General features: G+C 45.8%; 1 protein-coding gene across 1 annotated transcript in view; it reads right to left on the reverse strand.

Moving 5' to 3' along the window:
- LOC126530492 (DDB1- and CUL4-associated factor 13) overlaps positions 1-27,122 on the reverse strand; it is a 48,698-nt gene extending 21,576 nt beyond the window's left edge. The window contains exons 1-7 of the mRNA XM_050177766.3: positions 26,956-27,122; positions 25,487-25,686; positions 18,179-18,286; positions 17,382-17,471; positions 16,327-16,482; positions 13,818-13,978; positions 7,418-7,485 (exon numbers count right to left, since the gene is read on the reverse strand). Of these exons, the coding sequence (XP_050033723.1) occupies positions 7,418-7,485; positions 13,818-13,978; positions 16,327-16,482; positions 17,382-17,471; positions 18,179-18,286; positions 25,487-25,686; positions 26,956-27,025 (853 nt within the window). The 5' untranslated portion in view covers positions 27,026-27,122. The remainder of the gene's footprint in view (positions 1-7,417; positions 7,486-13,817; positions 13,979-16,326; positions 16,483-17,381; positions 17,472-18,178; positions 18,287-25,486; positions 25,687-26,955) is intronic.
- Positions 27,123-27,391: the final 269 nt, after the last annotated feature.

Here is a 27,391-nt window from a genome sequence, read left to right on the forward strand (position 1 = left end):
TTCCCCGTGTTTGATCAGGTTATCGCAGATTCACTCCCTCCCCATCCCCCCATGTACAGAAGGAATTTTTAGCTCTTGTGTTTCCCTGAGCATGGTAGCTCCCCACAACCCCTGGAAGTTGTTTACCAATGCGGCAAATGGTGTAGCCATGTTTCTTGCCTACTGCGTCCCGGCACATACGCTTTGATGGTGTTTTGGCTGCCCAAACTTCATGCGAAAGTACGCTTGAAATCGCTTTTGCCTCAAACTGACACTGTTATAGTTTTTTGCTAATTTACTAGCCTTAAAGGCTAAGCACATGCTTGCAATGACCGAAAACTTTGTCATATCGAAACCATGTTACGAAATTATGCCATTAAATCGGAAAAAAAATACATGGTTTTCAATGGAACTAAGGTCGGGAAATGAAACTAGTTTGTTAAATCGCAAATTTTGTTAAACTGAGGTTTGTTTTGTCAAGGCTTGACTGCGTATATGCAACATGCTGCATTGGTACCCTCAGCATCATGTACAGCAAAACCTCGTTTAGATTCCTGGTTTTTAGTTTTTCCTGGCTCTTACACTCTGAAGCTTTGGTTCCGTATAGTTGCCATAGGTTCATCTGTACTAGTTTCTCGTTTGTTCAGTTTGTGTTACCGGTTACATCAACTGGGATGGTGCACCTATGACACAGCTTCGTCTACTGGTGGCGCCTACGTTGACTGTTGAGCGCCCCCCTGAAAATATGCTGAGGATGTGCAAGACATCGACAACGCCAAAGAGACTGCCAAAGAGGTGCAGGAGCTTGAGAATGTTATGGAACAAATAGGAGTTCATGTTACCTATTGTAAAAGCATGTCGCGCAATAGTGACAGTGGAACAGCATAAGCGCCAATCACGTCGGACATCACCGCTGATTTTAACAAGGCTCCCAATGCCAAACGAGAAGACAAGATGCACTAAGGCACAAGTTGTAGTGCAGATCCTTGTTGGAAGGTGCTGTCGTAAAATTCGATACCTAGCGCGGTTACTCATATTATACACGGCTGCAAGTTCACTTGAATAGAGGCTTTATAAGTGAACATGCAATCTAAGTACCAGATGGAAATCGCAAGCCTCATTTAGTGCGATTTACGACCATGACAGCTCAAAAAACATTTAATGTTCATTATAACCACCAGGCGGTGATAACGAGCCTTATTTTGCACATTTTTGAAAGTTCACTGGCTTTCCATTCAATGTCATACCAATTTTTGTACAAGAGTAGCTTTTTGACTAGTAATTTATATAGCTGCCACATGTATTATCGGTTTTTGCTTTCCTGGCTCATGCATTCTCTTTGCGTGGTCCCCTAAGAAACCTATCAGCGGGGTCATATTGTATATGCTGCATCAGTCCCCCCCCAAGCATTTTCGACACTGGTGTCACGAGTGTAGTGCAAACAATTTTTACCAGATGCGTGCAGAATGGAATACCTTAGGCTTAGTTAGAACAGATAGCTGACACCACTGAATCAGTAAGCTGAAAAAGCAGACCCTCCTGTTGCCTGTGACTGACATGCGCTCTGGAACTCTGGGGCTGGCAGAGGATGACAGAGAGTGAACTACACACTTATTCTGTGAAGATGCAGGATTCAGCCATGTCCACTATTCAACTGACTTCATTCACCTTTTCTTCACTGTTGCAAAGTCATAATCACATGCATTTTCACACAAGCATGACTGAGACAACTCCATTAAAAAGGCACAACAAAGATACAGGTATGCTTTACATACACTTGTCTTAAATCATGGGTATGCTAATAATTATGTTCAAGGTGCTTCTTGACACCCTCTCATAGGCCACCAATGAAGTTAATAAAGTATACTATGTGTACTATGTGGAGGTGCCGCGCTTGACATTTCAGCCGGTTTCAGCGCCATCGTTGTCTGCAATCCGCTTCCTACAGTCCTGATGGCTCTTCGCGGCGAAGCACTTGGCCATGTTCAGCCTCTTGATGACATGTTTATAACCGACGTGCCGGATGCTTCGTATGCAGAGCTCACTGACTTCTGTGCACTTTCCACTTCTGCTCCGCCATCACCTGACTTATTCACACCTTTCATTGCCGATGACCTTACTTCCGAGCAGCGCTCCCAGCTTCTTCACCTGCTTGCCCAGTTCCGCTCTTCTTTTGATGTCGCTCAGCCTACTCTGGGTCGCTCGTCAACCGTCAGCCACCACATCGACACAGGCTCCAACGCGCCATTGCGGTACGGGCGCTGCGCCCGTACCGCGTATCCGCCAAAGAGCGTCAGGTGATCAGTGAGCACGTGGCCGACATGCTTCAGCGCGGCGTCATTCGACCTTCCAATAGCCCGTGGGCATCACCGGTGGTTCTCGTCACAAAAAAAGATGGTTCCATTCAGTTCTGCGTCGATTATCGCCGTCTCAATAAGATAACGCGCAAAGACGTCTACCCTCTACCGCGCATTGACGACACTCTGGACAGCTTGCAAGGCACTAAATTCTTCTCTTCGTTGGATTTACGCTCAGGCTACTGGCAGGTCCCGATGTCAGCAGTTGATCGCCCTAAAACTGCATTCATTAAGCCAGATGGTTTATACGAATTTAATGAGATGCCATTTGGCCTATGCAATGCACCTGCACGAATGATGAACGAATTGAACAAATGATGGACAATATCTTGCGCGGCCTAAAATGGAGCACGTGTTTGTGCTATCTCGACGACATCGTTGTGTTCGCACTTGATTTCAGCACGCATCTTCTTCGTCTTAGGCAAGTGTTGACGTCCTTGACCAACGCAGGCCTGCAACTGAACCTGAAAAAGTGCCAGTTCGCCACGTGCAAGCTCATGATTCTAGGTCACGTCGTATCACAAGACGGCATTTGCCCCGACCCATCAAAACTTCGCGCCGTGGCAGAATTTCCGAAACCTAAGACACTCAAAGAACTTCGCGCCTTCATCGGCCTCTGTTCTTACTTCAGACGCTTTGTTCGCAATTTTGCCTCGATAATATCACCTCTGACACAACTCTTAAGTGGCGCCTCCGACTTATCCTACTGGTCTCCTACATGCGACACTGCGTTCGTGACCTTACGCCGTCTCCGCCTATACTGTGTCACTATGACCCCACCGCCCAAACTAAAGTGCATACCGATGCCAGTGGTATTGGCCTTGGCGCTGTCCTTGCGCAGCACAAGTCTGGCTACTCCGAGTACGTCGTTGCTTACGCCAGTCGTGCGCTGACCAAAGCGGAACGCAATTACAGCGTCACAGAAAAAGAATGCCTGGCCATCGTTTGGGCACTCGGGAAGTATCGCCCCTATTTATACGGCAGGCATTTCAATGTGGTTACTGACAATCACGCCCTTTGTTGGTTATCCTCTTTAAAAGACCCGTCTGGACGCCTTGACCTCTGGGCTCTGTGCATTCAAGAATACGACATACACGTCATATACCGCTCAGGTTGCAAGCACACTGACGCTGACGCTCTGTCCCACTCTCCGCTGCCAGCCGACACGGCCTCCCTCTCCACCATTAAGGCGGTATCCTCGGTCGGCCTCTCTTTAGGATCTCCTTTCTGGCTCGCCTGCATCTCCCATCTCCCGCTCCCTGCGTCGCCAGGCTGTCCATTTTGCTGTCCGGGATAACCTCTTGTATCGACGCAACTACCAGCCCGATGGTCGCAAGTGGCTCCTGGTTATCCCTAGGACTTTGCGTTCCGACATGTGCGCGTCTTTCCATACTGACCCACAACGTGCACACGCAGGCGTTTTGAAGACGTATGAGCGCCTGCGGCAACGTTACTACTGGCGAGAAATGTTTACTTTTGTCCAAAAGTTTGTCCGCTCGTGCCCGCTATGCCAACGCCGCAAATCTCCGCCTCATCCGACCCACGGTTTATTACAGCCGCTTCTGTGCCCTGCTCGTGCATTCGACCGTGTGGGAATTGACCTGTACGGGCCGCTACCACTAACACCCGCTGGAAAACGATGGATTATTGTCGCAGTTGATCACCTTACACGCTATGCCGAAACCACTGCTCTACCTGCAGCGACCGCCAGTGACGTTGCATCCTTTCTGCTCCATCGTTTCATTCTTCGTCATGGCCCACCTCGGGAGCTGCTGAGTGATAGAGGAGGTGTGTTTCTGTCGCAGGTGGTTGAAGCTCTGCTTGCTCAATGCCGCATAGTTTACCGGACCACCACGGCGTACCATCCTCAAACTAACGGACTTACAGAGCGTTTCAATCGCACCCTCGGCGATATGCTCGCCATGTACGTTTCATCGGAGCATACAAACTGAGACATCATCCTCCCATTTGTCACGTACGCATATAATACGGCTACACAAAGTACCACGGGATTTTCTCCATACTTTCTTCTCTAAGGTCGCGATCCTTCCCATACCATCGATACGGTTTTGCCTTATACACCAGATGCGTCAGAATGTGCTCCCGTTTCAGCCGTCGCCCGATACACCGAGGAATGCTGTCAATTAGCTCGAAAGTTCACCTCCGCTGACCACCAACGACAAAAAGCCAATCATGATGGCGACGCTACGAATCCGAACTTCGCTCCCGGCACCCTTGTCTTGTTGTCCGTGCCTTCTACCACGCCTGGACTTTCGACAAAACTTCTCTCGCAGTATGATGGACCATACCGCATCATCGAACGCACCTTTTCGGTCAACTATGTAATAGAGCCCCTTACATCGACATCCGACAAGCACCGCCGTGGACGGGATGTTGTTCACGTGCGCCGCCTGAAACAATTCTATGACCGCTCGTCTCCACGTCGTAAGTCGCCAGGATGGCTCCGCTTTTGCACCGTGGGTAATTGTAATGAAGAAGAAGAGCACAAGAACAAGGCCAGCCAGATCGTCTCTTCCATGCCTGCTGTGCAACCAGTGGGCCAGCCGGATCGCCAGTGCTTGGCATGAGTGTGAGCCGTTCGGGCAACCAACTGTTCCTGCTCTGCGTCACCTGCCTCCTCGGTTACGAAGAGACGTTACCCTCGGAACTGTTCAGTGCACCCATTACATATGCATTAAAATTATGACACTGAGCAGCAAAAAATAGTTACCACACATAACTAGGGGTGTGAATAGTAATTTTTGAGACTGAAATGAATACGAGATCGAATTGTGAAAGAAGCAAATAAAATCAAATATTGAATAGCTTTCATACAGTGATCAAATAATGAACAGCAATTATCACAGTTAATCTAATAGGGGTGTCACATGGCACACTTTTGATCGCGATCCAGCTCAATCTGGATATAATTTCCCGGCTGTGATTGGCTCCTTTGCACAAGCTGCGCGAGGGAGCTAATTGCAATAGAGAATTTTTAACCGGATAAGGTTTGATCGCGATCAATAGTGTTTGTGTGACAATGATATAAAACAATGTTCGCATCTTAGTATTCCTAAGGTTAGCAAGTTTATGTCATTACATAGTAGATTATGAAGCATTGTTTATTAAAAGCATAAATGGAGCATTAAGAGAAAACAAGTACATCCTTCATATGCCCAGGACTCTTCAGAGAGCGCGAATGACTGCTTTATATCCTGTAAAGTATGGCTACCTAAGCGACATAGCCTGCTCCACTACGAAAGCTCTCACGTTTTATGTCTATACTATGCCGCGGGAGAGAAAATTTACTGTTTTGTAGCCTGTAAGTATGGCTACCTAAGCAACGAAGCCTGCTCCACTATGAAAGTTCTCCTGTTTTATGTCTATACAATGCCACGGGGGTGAAAATTTACAAACAAGCACGTTCTTCGCATGCACAGGACTCTTCAGAGAGGGCGAATGACCGCTTTATATCCTGTAAAGTATGGCTACCTAAGTGACAGCCTGCTCCACAACGAAAGGTCTCACGTTTTATGTCTATACTATGCCGCGGGAGAGAAAATTTACTGTTTTGTAGCCTGTAAGTATGGCTACCTAAGCAACGAAGCCTGCTCCACTATGAAAGTTCTCCTGTTTTATGTCTATGCAATGCCACGGGGGTGAAAATTTACAAACAAGTACGTTCTTCGCATGCACAGGACTCTTCAGAGAGGGCGAATGACCGCTTTATATCTTGTAAAGTATGGCTACCTAAGTGACAGCCTGCTCCACTACGAAAGCTCTCACGTCTTATGTCTATACTATGCCGCGGGAGAGAAAATTTACTGTTTTGTAGCCTGTAAGTATGGCTACCTAAGCAACGAAGCCTGCTCCACTATGAAAGTTCTCCTGTTTTATGTCTATACAATGCCACGGGGGTGAAAATTTACAAACAAGTACGTTCTTCGCATGCACAGGACTCTTCAGAGAAGGTGAATGACCGCTTTATATCCTGTAAAGTATGGCTACCTAAGTGACAGCCTGCTCCACTACGAAAGCTCTCATGTTTTATGTCTATACTACGCCACGGGGTAGAAAATTTATTGTTTTGACCTGTAAGTATGGCTACCTAAGCGATGAAGCCTGCTCCACTATGAAAGTTCTCGTTCTTTATGTCTATACTATGCCGTGGGACCAAAATTGATGCCTCTATAGCCTGTAAGTATGGCTACCTAAGCAATGTAGACTGCTCTACTATGAAAGTTCTGACGTTTTATGTCTATACAATGCCATGGGGGTGAAAATTTACAAACAAGTAGTTTCTTCACATGCACAGGACTCTTCAGAGGGTGCGAATGATTGCTCTATAGCTTGTAAATATGGCTAACTAAGCAACGTAGCCTACTCTACTACGAAATTTTTTATGCTTTATGTGTATACTATGCCCCGGGGGTGAAAATTTTTAGCTCTGTGGCCTGTAAGTGTGGCTACCTAAACGTAGTCTGCTCTACCAGTTCTCATGTTTTATGTCTACACTAAACCGCGCTGGCGAAAATTTACCACTCTATAGCCTGTAAGTATGGCCTGCTCCACTACAATATTCCTCATGTTCTTTGTCTACAATATGCCCTGGGGGTGAAAATTTGCAAACAAGCGGTTTCTTCGCGTGCACAGGACTCTTGAGAGAGTGCAAATGATTGCTCTATAGCCAGTAAAATATGGCTACCTAAGCAATATAGCCTGCTTTACTATGAAAGTTCTCATGCTTTGTTTGTGTACTATGCCGCGGGGGTGAAAATGTACCACTCTATAGCCGGTAAAGTATGGCTACCTAAGCAATGTAGCCTGCTTTACTATGAAAGTTCTCATGCTTTATGTCTATGCTATGCTGCAGGGGTAAGACTTACCGTACTTCTGCTCCAACTTTATGTTTATTTGAGCGCAGTTCACATTTTTAAATATTAGAAAAGTAGTCGAAATATATTCGCATTTAGAAGTAGTGACTATTCGACTCAAAGACTGAATCGAATAGGACTCGATTCATTATTTGAATGTTTCCAATATTTGCACACATCTACAAATAATTGATGATCTTCACTTACCAGCCGAGACGTGGTCCATGTGCACATTGATGGCTGACTTCAGCTTTCGCATGTCAAACGTATACAAGCTAGAAGGCAAGAAAATATGTGCAGCTTAGTACATTTGCTTTAAAAAAATAATCCATTGATTCTGGATTAGGGCATTACCATGAAATGCATATCAGCATTCATGCTTAATGTCAACTCTTTTCCATACTGGCTCCCGCATAGTTGTGAATCACAGTGCGGTTGTACCACAGACAGCTGAGACTGCAGGATGAGCATCATATGCTGTGACCTCAGCAACTGGTGCAGGCAATCACAGAATCTTGTTTGTACCAACTCAGTGGGATGTTACAGGGACAGGAAAGTCCTTATTAGCAGTGCTACATCCCCTCCCTATGTGCTGTTTTGATTACACAAGCTGGGCCTTCAGTTTCACAGCGTTCTCATGCGTATCTTCAAATACAACATTATCACTTTATTTAAGGTGAACTGCCCTAAGCCAGAGACTACCGAAATCTGTGATGTCATGAGAAGTGGGCGCAGGAAGTCCAAGGCTGCATCACCATCAGTCTTTCTGGCTTACCAGGCATTCTGTCAAGGTAAGAGTCAGCCATATTTGAAATTCTGGAAGTTGTTATCTGACAATCTAGCATAGATTAACAACCCTCTTAAGTGTCTATTCAATGACCAAGTCACGAAGATCAACGTAAATGGTGACTCATCAACGCTGCTCCAGCAGCGTTTAACCATTCTAGGGTTTTTGCCGTACATGTACGGCGGCGGTTTTCTGTTCCGCAAGGTCTTTGCCGTACGGGTACGGTTTCGACCTTCCGTTTGAAATTTCGCGCCATAATGATGATGCGGGCTCACTGGGAGGTGCTGCCATCTCTTAAGACTTACAAGAAGTATTTGAAATTTGTGCTACCTTCTTGGGGAGATAAAGAGAACTGATTTCTAGCTTCAGCGCGTCACGCAGACTGTGGCAACACCCCTTTTGCGGTTTCGGTTTCGCCGCGTGATCGTAACGGAGGCACGCGAAACGTCATTCTTCTCTTTGTTGGCAGTCTCTTGCAGGGCGGTGGAAGTTGATTTCTATCTTGATTGGCGCTGCTCTCAGCTTATTTATCACCACCCCTCATGAAGTATTCTCGCTCCCTGCGGCAACGCGCTTACGCGAGAGGGTGCCTCAGACCTCTGCCCAAGGCAGCCGCACACAGGGAAGATGTCATGTGTGCGCGAACACAACTCGTTGCTCCAAGAGGAGAACAGACACGCATTTTAGATGTGCAGACTGCGATAAGGCGCTGTGCGTAGACCCGTGTTTCAAGGAGTACCACACTCTGAAATACTATTGAACATTTTGCAGTTCTGAGTGATGCCGACACCAAAATACTGTTCCTAATTTTTTTTACTATTTATTCCTGACTTTATACATTTTGTACATTGAAGATCCGCAATAAAGTAATTTGACCACCCGGGAAAGTTTTTTTCAAAATAATTCAACCCTCAAAGGGTTAAGGTGAATGGCACCACTAGCATGACCAGGTTCCCTTGCAATGGTATCCATAGGTTTCAAGATAGACTCACTACTAATAAATAACTCACAAAATAACTCGCCCACCCCCTTGCCTGGAATGAGATCACAAACGTGGCGCACTGATTGCAAAAAGTATAAATGCATTGCTGAGCTTAAAGAGAAAAAAATAAGTTGGGCGGTGCTAGCACAACATCAAAAGAGCTACTATTACCATGAGAGGATGCTTGATAAGCCAGAAAAGGATCCAATCCAAAACCTAATCCAAAAACGTAACCTGGTTGCGACATCGCCATCAAAAAACCACACCGACTCATTGTGACATCATGAATTTTGACTGCACCTGCTTGGGCCAAGTTAATCAATCATTGGCAAAGATGAACTACATTGTATTCTCAGAGAGCCACAATGGCTCAAATATTAAAAAATAATTTGCAATATGTGACACTACTCTGCCGTACTGACGCTGGCGTTTCAGTTCTTGTCTTGTTAGTGTCCCTTTAATGACTATTTTGAATTGGCTCATGTGCAGCTGACATTGTAAAAGGCAATGGAACTGTAGTTTTCCTTGAATTTTCTTTTTTAGCTGCCCAGTCAGTGAAGCGTTTTTATGGTCTCCCCTATGTCTGAAACATCGGAAAGTGACTGTACCCTCAGGAAGGTAAAAGCTGAGTAAATAGAATTTCCCCATCAGACTACTGCAAGACACCAGCAAGTGTAATTAACAGCATGCTACCACAAAACCTGGCAGCAGTTGACATTCCTGTGAAACACATTCTCTGATCCTAAATACAGTCAAACTCACTGTGAGCAGAGAGTGGTGGTTTAAACAGAGTAAGAGCTCCAGGTTAGGCTAGGCAAAGCGCATTTCTCGGAGGCAGCGCGCACGGTTGACTGTAATTGGTGGCTGGGGAAGGACCAGGTGGCAGGAGTGCGGAGGAGAGAGAGGAAGGAAGACGCGGGTGGCAAGCAGTGTTTGTGGTGTGCTTTGCCTGGATGGATAGCACATGGATAACATGGTGAAAGAGCCGTGGAGGGCAGTAATAAAGTGAATGTTTGTGTCGAATGCAAGGATTACAAAAAAATTTAATTCTGGGCTTTCATGTGCCAAAACCATGATCAGATTATAAGGTGTGCCGTAGTGGGGGACTCTGGTTTAATTCTGACCACGTAGGTTTTTTTTTAACGAGCACCTAAATCTAAGCACACAATCATTTTTGCATTTTGCCACCATCGAAACATGGCCGCCACGGCCGGTACTGAACCTGTTACCTCGAGCTCAGCTGTGCAAAGCCATAGCCACTGAGCTGCTACAGTGGTTCAGGTGGCAAGGATACATACTTCTGCAGATTTCTCAGTGCAGATAACAAGCCTGCATGGCTCAACAATGCTGTGTGACAAGCAAGTGAGGCACAAAAGAAATTAGAAAGGCGGGGAGGTTAACCAGAACAGGAAATTTGGCTTGCTACCCTACACTGGGGCTGGAGGGAGAGGTAGAAAGACGAGAAGAAAATAAAGAGGGAAGCGGAGCATGGGTCCATGATCACAACCACTGCATGCAGTCATGGCACAGGATCACGTGCAGCACACTGATCACCAATACAGGCTGAAGTTCTTTACGCAAGGAAGCAAGAATTGCATTAGCCTAATTAGCAATCAGGCAAAGAGTGTTAGGTGACCAAGTCAACTTGATAGTGTGGAGAAGTACATGACAAGCACATATAGATGTTTACCTGAAAAGAGGCAAAAGCTTGATGACCACAATATCGACAGCATGTGCATGCATACATTTATGTATCTGACAATGCATATGCTGGGAGGCTACAGAGTGCTCATACTATCTTAGTAAAGTGGCCATGACACCTAATTTTCAAGCTTGAATTATGCATTGCATGTTAAAGCATTTGTGTGCCACTGCAAGCTGTCAACATTTGAGAGCATTCGGTGCAGTAAAAACTTGTGTTCGAATTTTTTTTTTTTTTTGTTACAGTTGAACTGTACATCAGTATGTATTGCAACATTCAGTGGAGACGAAATGACACCCCTGGAAACAGTTTCCTGGGGCAACGAATGCCGATCTCGAAAGCCATGCTTTTGTGTAATGGAAGTGATTGCAAGTTCTGGAACTATGTCATTGCAGCCACGCATCGTTTTGTTCTTGCGTGTGCATCCCGATGGTTCGCTGAGTAATTCTGATAAGGTTGATGAGGACGAATAAGGGTTGATAAGGATTGGATCAAGTCCAATAAGGTTGATAAGAACAGATTAGGGTTTATAAGGGTTGGAACAATTCTGATAAGTTTGACAATGACCGATAAGGGTTGATAAGGGTCAAATTGAGCCCAATAAGGTTGATAAGAGTCGATAAAATTTGGATTAAATGCGATAGGGCTGATAATGAACGATAAGGGTTTATATTGGTCCGATCAAGAGCCAAAGCAGATTACAAGGCAAAAAAGCATACATTTAATGAACCTTCTACTGCTTCGTCAATTGCTGTAAACAACATATGTTGCATCGTATGCATGGAGATGAGCCAGTGGCACAATGCTTAGGCATACTTATACAACTCCAGTGGAGTTTCTGCACAAATTTTTTAGTGTGGCCATGGCTGCACATGGCTTTCAGCGTGGCTCAAGACATATGCAGTCCACGCACCCTCTTTTAGAGGTTATCTGCTGCATGTGCAAAGACTAGGCGAGCTGACACGGCGTGGAACCGTGCACTGTCTTCCTGTGCATTTACTGCTGAGGTAGCGTAAATTTCAGTTTCAGAGATGCGTTGAAACGAGAAGCAGACGAAGTGTTTGATCCCCGCTGCCGGCACTTTTCATGATGGTGTCGTCCCACTGCGGACGACAAAGTGTCACTGGCTTTGCTTCGTATTGCCATGTGAAGGTATTGCCAATGCGGCACGAAACAGTATCTTTTGTCACTGTCCCTCAAATTAAAAAAAATCTTTTTTTTCACATTGAAATTTGCTTTTTTTGATAGCAAGGTAGTTCAGAAAATTTTGTGGTCCCTTTCATGTATGAATAATCTATCAGTGCCTGTACTTATTTGCATAAACTGTCGAATTACAATGTAAAGAAATTTCGATATAAGGAAGCGAACTGCCTATTTTACAGACTTCATATATTGAGGTTTAAGTGTATTGTTAAAACTGACATTGTATGAGTAGGTTCGACTGTATTCAGGCCTCAACTCTCAGTTACAGTAATACAGTCTACTTCCGTTAACTAGATCCTGACTGGACCGACGAAACTGGTTGAATTATCCAGCGGGTCGAACTAAACAAAAGCCAGAAAAAACGCCAAAACACGTCGTCGATTCATTTGGCAGTATTGCCTCAAGTTATCGGCACCGCAATACAGTCATGTTATGCGGTGAAGCATACCAAGCAAGGAAAGGTGCCACTGTTATGGAACATAGCAAGTGTTCCTTAATTTACACACGCGCATGCGCCACCTCCGGTCGCAGTACGAACACCAGGACACCTAATAAGTTTACTGACAGGTCTGCAGAGCTTTAAGTAAACCCCCTACTCTTATGGCTTTAAAGAAGGGTGTTAGAATGAAATGGTTTTCGTTCTGGTTTCATTTCGTTCTGGTTTTAGTTCTGTTCCATCGAAAGAAGTTCTCTTCAATTTCTGCTCCAGAACAAAAAAAAAACAATGATCCGTAATGGTTCATAACGGTTCTGATTCGAATGCAAAAATTTTCGAAGCAAAGTAACGGTAAAAACAGCATTTATTTTTCTCAATAAATGAATTGTGACTTCTGAGATCATGCTCAGTGCTTTGACTTAAGGTACTGAGCATGATCTCAGAACCAGCACGTCATTGAGTGTGCTCGCCGAAATGCGAGATCACTGTTCCGATAAAACAAACTTAAACGAACGATAAAACTTCAGTAACAAAGCGTTGTAGCCGTAAAAAACGAAACGATAAGTTCTTCAGCGCGCGAGTCCTGGGTTTTGCTGCAATGCCCATCTGCTAGTGCACCTAGTGGTAGGCTTGATTACTGTAGCGCTCAAACGGCTATCGCTCGCACTATCTTTGCCTGAGATATGCACTTATGTGGGCCCTTGGGATATGCGCTAATTCTGGCATTGCCCGATGTCGGTTGTTCCCGACTGCCGGCTTTCCCCTTGAACCGAAAACCGATTAAATGATATTTAGGTTGTCCTCCGAAACAAAATAATAATGTTTCGATTACATTTTCATCCCGGTCAAAAAAATTTTTTTTCGTTTTTGTTTCGTTGAAACACATTGCTTTAAATGGCACCTCGACGTAGTTTTCTTTTTATTTTACTGCCTTCCTTTACGCTAAATTTCCCGAAACACAGATGCTTTTTCTCCGCTTCTCGGTGCACGGTGCGCGCGTATAATTAGGGAACGCGTTGTAGGCCCGGCTAGCTGTCTCATATTCACTGTCTCACAACTGCCTCTCGCAAGCCGAGGGCTCAGGTCGCCACAGCAACGTCAGAAACAGCTCTGAATGGCTGTTAGCACGCCTATTGGGCGTCTAGGTGCTCGCGTGACTGGAGATGGGGCGTGCGCGCCTGTATAATTAAAAAATGTGTACTATGTTCCGCGACAGTGGCCCCTTTTTATTCTTGGCATACGTCACTGCAACAATTTGTGTTATGCTTCATCGCACAACCTGACTGTATTGCAGCGAAGCTGCAGAGTCAAATTCGAATTATTTGGCGAAAGCCTATCTTGAGATCGAAATAACCGAAAATCGACTTAACGGCAGCCTTCTGTACATTGACATTAGTCAGACAACCTTGTTATTGTCCCTCAGAGGCCAAGACCAAGTAACCATCCATCACAAGCTTAGGTATACATTTCTTTCTCACCAACAATGCCCATACTCACTTATAGTCCTCATTGGCACAGGTGAAAATGAAGGCCTCCATGGGGTTCCAGCAAACAACATTGGAGCGCATCTCAAGAAAAACACGTCGCAGTGGCTGGGACTCCCGTGTGTCATACAGCACAATGCTTCGGTCACTCGATGCACTTGCCATCACATTCACCTGTATGAAAAGAAGGCAACACAGGACGCCTCTACTGAAACCGTAGATGCCAGCATCAAGCTTAGGGACTGTAAGCAGGTTATATACGAAGCAAGTCAAACTTCAAGAACTGTGTACACAACAAAAGCATAAGAATACATACCATGTGCTTCAAGAACCAAATTTTTCTAACAGGAACTGGTTGATGTGGTCATGACATTTTTTTAGCTGCACATTACTAACAATAGCATACGTGGTAAATTTGGTCCTTTATGAGTGACTGGGATGTAAAGTGATTCAAACACGATGAAGATAGCTATACAGGTGTGGCATAGAACCCACTGTTCAGATGACACACACACATATGTGCATACATACACAACTGGACCTGGGTCCTACCTGGGTCCTACCTACCTGGGTCCCTAGGTAGTCCATGGTCAATTGGGTAGTGCACCGGGCTGCTGTGCTCAAGGAACAGGGTTCAAAACCAACCACTGGACCAAGTTGGGTTACTGAGTATGTGACAATGAGTACATATGTACCACTCTTTAACAAAGTTCTTTCACACTGACATGGGTCACTACAGATGTGGGACTGGGTAGGTACTGCTATTTAATGACACCCTTTGATGTTGTCTTGGAGCACTGGTTATGTGGCAGTAGGTGCATGCTGCTCTTAAATGAATGTCGTTGATGCCAACTTCAGTAACTAAATATGTGCCTCTCGGAACGTGCCACAGCACAATGACAAGAAAAATCCTTTAAATTTCTCTGATGCTTGGAGGAGTCAAACTCATATCACAAGGGTTCCTCAAGGACAGCAACCAGACGCTTTGACAGGCTGCACTGGGCATGTACTGCTCTTCAATGAACCTCTCTTCAACTTGGGTCACTAAGTATATGCCAACAAGTGTGTGGCAAGTGAGGTAACAGTTCTCAGCGTTCGCAAGCACCAGCACGCCACACTTCTCATCTCAAAGGCCACGCGTGAACTTCTCGGCACCATCACAAGATGGTCCAGCATGTCCAGAACGAAGCGCGAGAGAGGAGCACGGTTGGCACAATGAGTTTCTTGTTCCCACACAGCAGTGTGCCATGCATTTTGAAGGCCATGCGCAGCCTTGGCGGCACCAGCGGTACTAGATGGCGCTGAGTGTTCTTAGGGAAGCACGAAAGAGGAGTCCTGCTGCAGTACATGTATCATACATAACTCATTTCGGTGGGGGAAATACATTGTGTGGCTATATTGATTCAAGGATAAATGTGTCACCGCAGTGAAGCCGCTTGACGAAGAGCGACCATTGAAGCGGAGCAGCATCGTGCTGATTGAAGCGGAGCATGCTTTAGGTGCGAGTGAAAGTGAACAAGGGTGAGCCAAGAGGGATGGTGGCTTGATGAGCACAGCCTTCCTGGGCAAGCAAGGGGAAAGGGGAGCGAGCTCAGGGTGATGCGGTCAAGCACCCGCAAGGGAAGGGAGAGAAGGAAGTGGAGGCAGGTTGGCGTGCGGCCCCTTTCTAGCGCAGCCGTGGCTTTGCATGTCTGTCAGCGTGCCCAAAAGAGTGGGCATGCCGAGATGGCGTGGCATTATGTGCACTGTCTTCATGCGCATTTGTATACCTGCACGTTGTATAATCTTGAGTTTTGGAGATGCATAGAAGTGAGAGGCAGACAAAGAATTCGCTTGCCACTGATGGCACTTTTCACGATAGCGTTATCCTGCTGCGGGCGACACTATCAGCCAAGGGGGTGCACTGGATGTAAAGGTGCGACTGGCTTTGTTTTGTGCCGCTGATTTGAAGATATCGTCAACACAGCATAAAGGTGGATCTTTCGTCGCTGACTGTCAAATTCAACAATTTTTTTTTCTCATTCAAATTTCCTTTTTCCGAATTCCCGATAATTGTGAAAATTTTGTGGCCCCTTCCCCGTAAGAAAGATTTATTGGCAACTGTACTTATTTGCATGAAAGGGTGAATTTCAATGGAATGAAATTTTGATATAGCGAAGCAATTTGCCCAGTTTGCCAACTTCGTTATATTGAGCTTTAACTATATTATTATTTCATATTTGCCTTTGCAAAGTCAGGAAAGCTGGCTGGAATACCAATGTGCTTTGGGACAGAGTTTGAGGATGAATATTTTGAAACTAGTATCAGTCTAATAATTGCTACTGAGTGGACACACCTATATAATTGACCAGCTTTAGTTCTATTATCACAATATGTGCCCTGAGGAATAGGGAAGTCTAACAGAGTGTGCGTTAGAACTGCAGTTCTGCTAGACTACAACAGGTTAATTGAAATGGTGCTCCAAAGAGTGATCTAACAGATTTCACGATAAAGCACCATGCAAAAGGACAGTGCAAGCTCACCTCAATTGGATTGAAGCGGACGGCATAGACGGTGTCGACGCCCCAGTTGAGTGTGCGGAGCGGCTCAGAGCGCGAGTGCTCCCACAGGTGGACGTTCTCGCCGCAGGTGGCAAACAATGCATCTCGGCGGTGATGAGTGATGCCCGTCAGCACACCCTGCCAACAGAAGGCACTTTTGATTTTGCTTGAAAGTGACCACATGTCAATGGCCCTCAAATCCCACCTTACGTAAGCAGCCATGCTCAACTAGTAGTTTCTAATGGCAGATAAGAATGGAAGACTGCATTAAGCAGAAGACAAAGAACAATTCAAGATGCAATCTGAAGAACAACTAGTCGTACTGAAAACCATGTCCAAGAACTTTACAACAGGTTTCCTTACATTGCGACAGTCAGAGCAAGGATTTTTCAGAAGCGCTGCATGTCATATCAAATGCAGCTTTCTGTCACCTGACTGCTGCTTTAATCCATCACAGTCATGGACACTAAACAACCAAGCGGATTTCTAACACCCAAGTTGAAAGGCAGTGCTTCAGCAAAGTGAAGGTGGGTGTCTGAGTTATATTTAAATTCTGGGGTGTTACATGGGCCAGAACCACAATCTGATTAAGAGGCACACTATAGCAGGAAACTTCAGATTAATTTTGATTACCTGACGTTCTTTAATGTGAGCCTAAATCTAAGTAGACCAGTGTTTTTGCATTTCGCCCCTGTCAAAATGTGGCTGCTGCAGCCAGGATTGAACTCGGCAACACACTAAGCTACTGTGGCAGGTTGTTTCCGAGTTGCAAAGGGGAGGAAGTATACAGGAGAAATTCAAAGAGGGCACTGGATGGCATGTTTACACCATTTCCTTTTACATATATTTGTTAAGGGAAAGCTCTGCTTGAAGTGATCCGAAAGGAGAAGTGGCTGCAACTGCTAAGCTTTTTTAAACACCCACTGTGAAGATACCAAGCTCATGCACTTCTACCTTTTCATCTTCCTTCTAACAGTACCATTTGTTTGCCAGCATTTCTCTCTTTCAGCCTGGAAAGCAGCAAGTATGTGACTTACTCGTGTGATGATGGTGTGTACTGGATCATCTGGCTCACCCCAGGATGGTGACTCTGCGCGCCATGTCTTGATGTTCTTGTCGTCCCCCACCTAAGTGAAGAGAACATAACCACCGTGCTAGTCTCTTCAGAATGCTACGAGATTGTAACTCTCACAATAAAAACTGATGATAAGAGGATTTTGCTAAACTATTCCCTATATTTGCCAATTGCCTGAAATTTAGTTTAGTACTTATGCCATCAGAAGCTCTAAGGGCTGCAGACCTGGTCAAGGAATTTAGCACATGGATGCTCATTGGTACACTAACAGAAAAAAATAACGCAAACAAGTATAGAGACATGAACTGGCTTTGTGTTGCTTAGGCTGTACAACAAACGTGTGTAGTATGTGCAATATGAGCACCTCACTGGGTTATTTATTACAAAGTGGAACATGATAGTATGACATCTCAGATCCCTCGTTGGTGCCTACAAAACTTTCAATGTAGCTACCAAATCACACCGCAAGCAACTCTACAAACCTCAACCATATGGAACATGAAGTGGAAGTGCTTGAATGAAAATAAGAGTGGTAGTATATGTACTATGCGGTCAGTATGACCTACAACGCGCAATCACTTTGCCATGTGCTTTCACATTGTAGCTTATACGGAGCACGATAGTACATTATCAGTATACAATTCGCTGCACTGTACCATTTATTGACTCACGCTACCTTCTAACTATAAGATCTTTCAAAATGTTTGCAGAGAGCAGAACATGCTTTTGGCACAATTGTGGCAGATTGTGCCACCTTACCGTGATGAAGCGCTGGCCGTCGTTTGGAAATGTGATTCCCCGCACCATGCCCTGGTGTGCCTGAAGGGTTCGAACACACTTGCGCTCTGCCAGGTTCCACACCTTCACCTGTCACCAAACAAGGCGAGGGTCAAGTGCAACCACCACACTCGCGCACAGAGCTGCTACTATAACTTGCCATTTACGCCCACCGAATACCTGCAGTAGTGGCCTGCAGTAGTGGCTTAGTGCATGCAAACTCCAGCCTCTATTTCACTGTTACATTTTCTGACCATCACCGGCTGAAGCAGACCAGTTCTGGGCCTGTAGTGCTTCTGGCTCACAGAAAAACAGAACAAACGAAGAATAGTTTCTATTTCCCACTGATAATAATGTTGCATGAGTGTAGTACAAGAAATGACTTTTGACGACCCACTGAACAAATGAACAGGTAATATTACAGCCACGAAGCCAATTGTACCTGCAGGCTCAAAGTGCACCAGTTTATAGCAGCGTGACTCATTACAGAAACGCATGTTACATGCTACGCTAAAATGATCCAAGAGCACTATGATATGCTCAGTCCTAGGCAGTCAGATTTTAGAGCATGGGGCAGCGGCATTTGCAGGCATGACGCTTAGTGGTACAGGAGCAGGTATTCGGTGCGCTCTTTGTCATCAAACTTTGTTCCTTTTATTCCACTTTTGCCTCCTCGAAGACAACCACGCTCTCCCATGCATGCGCCTATGTAGTCTGCCTGTGACACCGAGTTCTTGGCTTCCCCATAAAGCTCCGCTCAGCTTGCAGTTCACCAAAAGGTGAAAGCAGGAAGTGTCCCGTTATCTTTGGTTTTGAAGCAAACACAAATGCAAGGTGCTAAGCTTCTAAGTTTGCACAATTTAGGTCAGTGTAATTAAAGATGAAAGGAGCACTGACATGACATTTACGAGTTGTCATTATTTCCCCCTGTAAATGAAGGTATAAACCCAACTAAACAAGAGAAAGAATACTGTGCCGCGTCAGAGCATCCTAATGTAATACTCCAAGACTTGCTTCTACAAACCAACTTCAGTACCCACGAGGTCGCTGCATTGTCATGACATCTAGATACACCGCCTCTCTCTACTCCTGGGATCACTGTAGCTGCCAAACACGAGCGCAGCCAGAAGAAACGTATATATGATTTTTGTTTATTTAAAATGTTAAGCTTTCTTCGGGGATTAACCATAATTTCTTGTGAGAGTCTAACTGTTCTCATCTGCTGATTCTGGAGATACTGCAATCTAACACAGCAGTAAGAACTGCACGGTGGTACTGGTGGTACCAGTACCACTGGTATCAGTACTGCTACCAGTGGTACCACATGGAGGCACCATGATAACGGAAGAATTCTCGCATTATTCCCTCATGAAGGCTAGTGTTATGACATAAACATTGCACGGGGTTCTGAAGTGGTCCTTGAGAAAGTGGTGTTCGGCAGTAGCAGTTGGCTCCCACGTATGGGCAAGGTGGTAAGGGGAGTGCCACCCATAACACAAAGTGCAGCATTGTGCCAAAAATAACCACCTCCCAAAGCATGCTAAACACATTCTTAGATGGCACAACTGGGGTTAGTTCACCATAATTTTTTTTATGAGCAACATACCATATCTATCTATATTGTTGCACAATAATAGTAAAGTGTGCTCTGTGTCATGACATCACAATAATGTCAATGTCACAAGGTGCTGCACTGTGAGACCAATTTTAGCATGAAATTAAATTATTGTATAAGTGTTCCCAACCTTCATATCTACAAAGTGTCATCTTTTCATGTACAAAGAACACGTGTTAGAGCTTCTCAGTTTCTACAACTTCAAAAATACATCTCAGTGCTCATTAAAAGGGACACTAAAGCAAAACAACAGATCAGTTTAGACTAATAAAGCATTGTTTGAGAACACTGCAGGCAGTCATTTATAAATAAGTTTGATTATTAGATGAGAAAATGAAGATCGAAGCATCAGTATTCGAATTTCGCGCCGAAACCGTGACGCCGGTACGTCAGTGTGACGTCAGGGATTCCAAAGTATGTTTTCGCATTTGGACCACATTGGCTGAGTAAAGGTCCCCGACTTGCCATGTTTAATATTTGGTTCCTTTAGAACACAATGTGTTCAATCTGTATCGCTATATAATTAAGTAAGCCCCAGAAGATGCCATCAAAATCCATGACATCATAGCGACCAGGTGCGGGAACTTCAAGGAGGCGTCGCCACCCATCTTTCGTTCTTGCGCTTTTTCTGGCTTACCAAGCATGTTATTGTAGCAAGAGTGGTGTTATTGGTGTGCTAGAGAGGTAACTTACTGATGCAGAAGAAATCATTTTTCTTTAGTGTCCCTTTAAGGTATATCAGAAAGGTTTTATGCTTTGTTTCGTGCCATGTCTATTCTTTTGCTACTTTGTGCGAGAAGCATAGCAAGCTCTTGTACTGTACGATACACTTCATTTGTTCTTTGTCTATGCACTATTCTCGCTTTGTTTATCTCGTACACATAATTATATGTACCAGCATTCAGACGCCTTTGCTTTGCACACAACCTGAAAGGTGTGCACTGCCTGGAGTAAGTGAAGCTCTTTGTTTTCGCTGCTTAAAGTTGATCGTGTTTTTGTCATGTTTTGTATTACATCTCCTGTATTCTGGTTATGCAACTGTTCTGTACCTTTTGTATTTCTTGTTACTGGTCATTACTGTGGTAACTGACACCACCAGGGGGCACGCGATGTACAATAAAAAGCAGAGCGCATGACCTGTGTGGTCTGTGTGCCTACGCCCCTCGCAGCGGCTACTGTGTCTTCATTGCTGTGCGCTATGGCTGCGGGTCTGGTCAGTACACCTCCGGTCACTACAACTGGTGACGAGAGAAAATGCTTCAAGTAAACGACACCAGTGATGGTGATGCAAGAACAAGCATGCCGGTCATCGGAAAGATAGACGAGTTCAACACGGACACTACGGACTGGACCGAGCACCGAGAGTGGGTGGAACTATTCCTGACCATGAACGAAATGCCAGAGGGTAAGAAGATGGCCGTATTTCTAATGTTTTGTGGGGCTGCGACGTATTCCTTGCTGCGAAGCCTACTGGCCCCTGAGAAACCTGCCGCAGCAAACTTAGCAGCAATTTTTTAGGCCCTCAACAACCACTTCACGCCAGAGGTGCCGGAAGTGGTAGCCAGTTTCAAGTTCTTCTCACAACATAGGTGAGACGGAGAGGCAGTAAGTGAGTACTTCGCATCGTTAAAGCGACTGGCCGACAAATGCGAATTTGGGTCATTCCGAGACCGCATGCTACGAGACCAAAACGTCAGTGGCATTGACGACGTGCCAGTACAAATGCAGTTACTAGGAACAGCCGATTTAAACCTGCAACTGTAATGAGTACAGCATGGGCCATCGAGGCTGCTCACAAAGATTCCCATACACTGAGTGCTCACCCAATGCCACAGTCGGAGCCAGACCTGACAGTCGAAACTGCCATGGTGGCAACAAACGTAGTGCAACCTGGCCGTCGCGAGCGCAGGTGCTTCCACTGCGGCGGTACCCATCGAGCGTGCCAGTGTCAACACGTGAACTCAGTTTGCTACAAATGCAGTATGCAAGGGCATATGCCAAGAGTGCGCAAAAGTGATAGCGAGTCAGTAAACAGACCGGTGCGGCACGCAGATTTGAGGCGCATGAACACCGTGGATGAAGTGCTTGGGGCACCCGAAGCGAGTGAAACGCCGGAAGCGTATGACCTTTGGGTACTTCAGGCGGCTGGGCCGACGCCTATGCGCATTGCGGCTATCATTCAGGGCGGTCCACTAGAGATGGAACTTGATACAGGTGCCAGTGTCTCAACCATAAGTGAAACAAAGTTCACGCAACTGTTTCCATCAGCCGCCTTAGAACGATCCAATGTACAGCTGAGGAGTTTTTGCGGAGACACGCGACCAGTCGCCAGGAAGTTTGTATTCGCTGTAAAGCTTAGGGAAGAGGAGGGATGGCTACCTCTGTTTGTGGTAAAGAGGCAGTGCCCAACATTGTTTGGTAGAAGCTGGATGAAGGAATTCCAGTTGGGAATCGGCAAGCCGGAATATATTTTGTCTGTGTCATCTGCAGACGAAGCTGTGGACCGTTTTCAGATGGTTTAAGCGTGTTCTGTGGAGTTAAAGCTCGCATCTTGATGCCGCCAGATGCGAAACCCAGATTCTTTAAGCCCCAGCGGATGCCCTTTGCTTTGAAAGACAAGTTCGAAGAATCGTTGCAGAGACTGCTCCACCAAGGCGTGGTCCAACCAGTGAAGACTGCCAGATGGGCAGCACCTGTCATTCCAGTGCTAAAACAAGATGGGCAGTTGCGCATATGTGGCGATTTCAAGCTGACTGCAAATCCTATCGCACTTGTGGAAACATATCCCGTGCCACGCATAGTGGAATTGTTCACAAAGCTCCACGGAGGAGTAAGGTTCACAAAGCTAGACCGAAAGGATGCCTACCAGCAGATCGAGCTGGAAGAACAGTCACAGAAGTTTGTCACTGTCAATACCCCCAAGGGCTTGTTTCAATACACAAGACTGCCATTCGCAGTTGCTTCCACCCCAGCCATATTTCAACGGGAAATGGAAAACCTCCTGGGAGGTCTTGATCATGTCGCAGTTTACTTCGATGACATCTTGGTAACAGGCGCTAATGACGACGAGCATTGGGCAAACGTCTACAAAGTACTAGAGCGCTTACAAGAGGTGGGCTTGAAGCTGAAACTTGCAAAATGCAAGTTTTTGTAACCTAAGGCCCAGTATTTGGGCCACATAATAAGTGCTGCTGGGCTACATCCAGATCCCAAGACTGAAGCAGCAGGGAATGCTCCTAAACCTCGAGATGTGAAAGATTTGCAAAGCTATTTGGGTTTGGTGAACTTCTATATAAATTTTCTCCCCAACCTGTCAGATGTACTGCAGCCGTTGAACGGCTTGCCTACCACTGGAACAAAGTGGAGATGGATTGCAGTTGAGCAATGTGTATTCATGAAAAGCCACCCAAGGAGCTGCTTGCATCCGCCCGCGTCTTGGCCCATTATGACCCCTCCAAACCCACGGTGTTGATCCCTGATGCTTCCCCTCATGGCCTGGGGGCAGTCCTGGCACGGAGAGAGCCTACTGGAGAATGGCGACTGAAAGCCTTTGCATCAAGAAGCCTCACGGCCACTGAGAATTACAGTCAATTGGATAAAGAGGCACTTGGTCCCGTGTATTATGTGACAAAGTTCAGGCAGTAACTCTGGGGATGGAAATTTGAAGCGGCTAACAACCACAAACCCTTGTTGGGCCTATTAGGTGCTGGAAGGCTTATTCCGGAAACATGCTTGCCGAGGCTTCTTCGCTAGACGTTGCTGCTGGAAGGGTACAGCTACAGTTTGAGCTATAGGCATGGAGGCCTGATATCCCATGCAGATAGGTTGAGTAGATTCCCCTTGCCAACAACTGATTGCTCTCCAGGGGCACCAGCGGAGGTATTCATGCTTGAAGGAGTCTATCCCCGTTTCCTTTCATCAAAGGTGGTAGCAGAAGCCACTGCAAGAGATCCGGTGTTGCCAAGAGTGCTACAGGATTTATGGTCTGGTCACGTTCAAGACTTGACATCAGAGGAGGGGCCATACGTGTCCCAATTCAACAAGTTGAGTGTGCATCAGAAATGTGTGCTCTGGGGAAACCGTGTTGTGGTACCCTCCAGCCTCCAAGGGGAAGACCTCAAGTTACTACACGAGAGCTACCCTGGGGTCACAAAAAATGAAAGTCATCGCCCGATGTCATGTGTGGTGGCCGTCGTTAGACAGCGACATCGTAACTATGGTTCAAGAATGTTTCGCCTGCCAGCAACAACGGAGACCATTAAGACCAGTGCCTACAACGCCGTGGCTGTTCCCAGGCAGGGCCTAGTCAAGGATCCACGTAGACTATGCGGGACTTTGCCAGAATTCCTATTTTTTATTGCACTCGATGCATTCTCCAAATGAATTGAAGTATTTCCCATTTCATCACCCTCAGCAGAATGTACAATTGCATGCATGCTGATCATGTTTGCGAATCAGGGCCTCCCAGACATGGTGGTATTGGACAATGGACCTGCATTCACGAGTGAAGTGTACGAGACATTCTCGAATAAGAATGGCGTGAAGAAGATGCTAGTGCCGCCCTATCACCCTGCTTGTAATAGTGCGGTGGTGAGAGCTGTTCAAACTATGAAAGTAAAATTATAGAAAGTTGGCCCAAGGGACCTTCTTGCACAAATTGCACAAATACTGTTATCATATAGGTCGACACCCCATGAGGTCACTGGGTGTTGACCATCTGAGCTGTTAATGGGACTCAGGACTGCACTGGATCTGCTGCGGCCAGACCTAAGGAAAACAGTCCTCCAGAAACAACTAACTCAGAAGATGGAGTATGATCAAAGAACGAAACCGAGAGTGCCAGCACAACCAGGAGACAGAGTATTAACCAGGAATTTTCGGCCAGGTCCGGGCTGAATTCCTGCTGTATTCACCAGGCAGCATAATTCACAGGTGAGCTACAATTGGATGATGGGCAACAATGGACCCAGCATCTCAACCATGTCAGGCCACAGTCGATGCCCGACCGGCACAACCATTGGTGCTCCAACCCTTTTACAGCACCCACGGGACCACATTTTACTTTATTCTCAGGTACCGGAGGTACAAATGACAGTGGTTTAGCCGAAGCAGCGACAAGCTTGGAGGGTCAACCACTACTATCTAGTGAGCCCTATCAACTGAAGACCAGTGACACTATAACATCAACACGCACCGATTGCTCCCCGCCTCCTTCCGCACCTCGGCTTCGTCGGAGCACTAGGGAACGCCGTAGGGTGTTTTGGTTTTCTCCTTGAACTGTAACTGCTTATATGCTGTTAATATGTTGCGTTAAGGGGGGGAGGAAGTGTGGTAACTGACACCACCAGGGGGCAAGCGATGTACAATAAAAAGCAGAGCACATAACCTGTGCGTTCAGAGTGCCTACGCCCCTCACACCGGCTACTGCATCTTCATTGCCGTGCACTATGGCCGTGTGTTCGGTCACTACAACTCCGGTCACTACAATTACTTTTTTTCCCTCAGTGCCAATTTCTCCCGTGTAAAATGTCTTAACCCTACTATAATGCTTGTTGGGTGGCTAAGTATATGAATAATGGAATGAATAAATGAAAATAACAAGCTTAGTGACATGTCCCCACCACTCTCACAAAGCAGGCCGCTACAGAAGTGCTGGGTTTGAGAGAGATGCGCACCTCGCCATCGCAGGCGCCAGAAAACAGTTGGGTGAGGAACCTGGGGTGCTTCTGCAGCACCTGGACGCCATCCCTGTGGCCATCCAGGCTGCCCAGGAAGGGACGTGCGAAGATCTTGTCCAGCTTGACCGCATTCAGGGCCCGTGTGTACTCGCGACATACCTCAAACGGGTGCAGGCTCGGGTCAAAGTTGCGTTGCACTGGGAGAGAGCAGGGCACACGAAAGCAAAGTTCATTAGGCAAGAACACACGGCTTTGGCAGGCACAGACAATCAAGTAACCTAAAGTAACATGCACGAGATGACCATCACTTATAAGTAAAAAAAAATGGGCCCTTTGAAAAGTGTCAAGCTTGGTTTGTCATAATACACAATTACCCAAGATACAGTGGCTGACACATTGGATAAATGGTGACGACTGTGCAAATGGTATGCTGTTCTTTTTTCCCATCGTATTTAAAGCGAGAAAGCAAGGACAACGCATGGTTTCCGTGTTTCAACAACATGCTGGCCGTAACATTTTGCTCAGAACTTTTTGAAAAGCTACTTATTCGGAAAGGTCTATGCACTTTGTAAGGATTGAAGAGGACTGCAAACTATGGAGTTCTAGGATATGTTTTATTGCACATTCTCTATATGCTTGACCACTTCTTTCTTCTGCTCTACGTTGTGTACAGCTTTAAATCAAATTAAGTTGGCATTGCTCTAGTCATCCTGCGGCTATTCTAATCCTTTGGTTGCGGAAGCTCACGAAGGGTAAATAAACAAAGAACAGCCAGCTCTTAAATGGAGACTGCTAAACCTGTGTGTTCCTAATGGAAATTGCCACGCGGGTTTTCACCCGGAGTCCACCATCTTTTCTGCCAGTGTCGCAAGCTTTTTTTTTCCTTTTTCTGCGCGCTGACTGATTCGTTCCGAGTATAAACAGGGAATCCTTCGTAATTCGACATTCTGTGGATTGAATTCTCGACAAATGCACGTGCTATGTACTACTACACGACGAAGGAGGGTACTGATTTGGCGAAGGAATACACTCGGTAAAACGTTTGTTGATCACAACAATTAACAGCAAGGACGGTCGCGCAGCTTACTTGTGCTGGAAGATACCTATATGGTCCCCATCTCATTCAGATCCAATATCTTTTGCGATATATTCAAACAGAGTTTCCTCATAATCATTGTTTCTTGTTTTAGTTCACCCGCCTTGAGCCTGAAAAGGAGACGTCATCCAGGACGATACATACAGTAAGACACCGTATGAGCGTGCAGGAGCCGGGATGGCGCACACTAAGGCTATTTTATGTATAAGTTATTCATAAAAACAAAACAAAAAAAATATTGGCGGCGCATTAAGAAATTGACACCGCCTGTAACTCTCGCACATGATCGGATTATACACGAAAGGAACATGCCGCACAGCAAAGGCAGCAGTGCACGATACAGTTCGAAGACGCAGCATCGCAGGCCTACCTTTATGAATGTCATGCTTCGTTTCTCTCAGGTAGTCATCTGGGTTCCTCGACAGCACTTTCACTTTCATGTCTTTAATGTTTTCACACGACAGTCGAAGAAAAACGCTTCACATCACAGAGAACGGCTTCAGACAAGCATGCCACAGAGGAGCCATATTGAAAGAAACTGGCTACAAAGTTGAAACTAGCCAAGCCCGTGGTATTGTATGTCTTGCAAGTGCTTAAGCTTTAACTAATTAAATATATGTTACAATGTATAAAAGTGGAATAATAAATTTATTGCCCCTTTTAAAGATTTCAGTGCCGAAGCGTCAATATTCGCCAAGCATTATTTATGAGTTTCGGTTTCAGCTATTTACTCCACGTGGTACTTCACACTTTCTTGGGCGATGAAGACGGTAGTGAAGACCTATGGTGAAGACCTATGGTGAAGA

The sequence above is a fragment of the Dermacentor andersoni genome, chromosome 4, assembly GCF_023375885.2.
Source record: "Dermacentor andersoni chromosome 4, qqDerAnde1_hic_scaffold, whole genome shotgun sequence".
Taxonomy (NCBI): Eukaryota; Metazoa; Arthropoda; class Arachnida; order Ixodida; family Ixodidae; genus Dermacentor; species Dermacentor andersoni.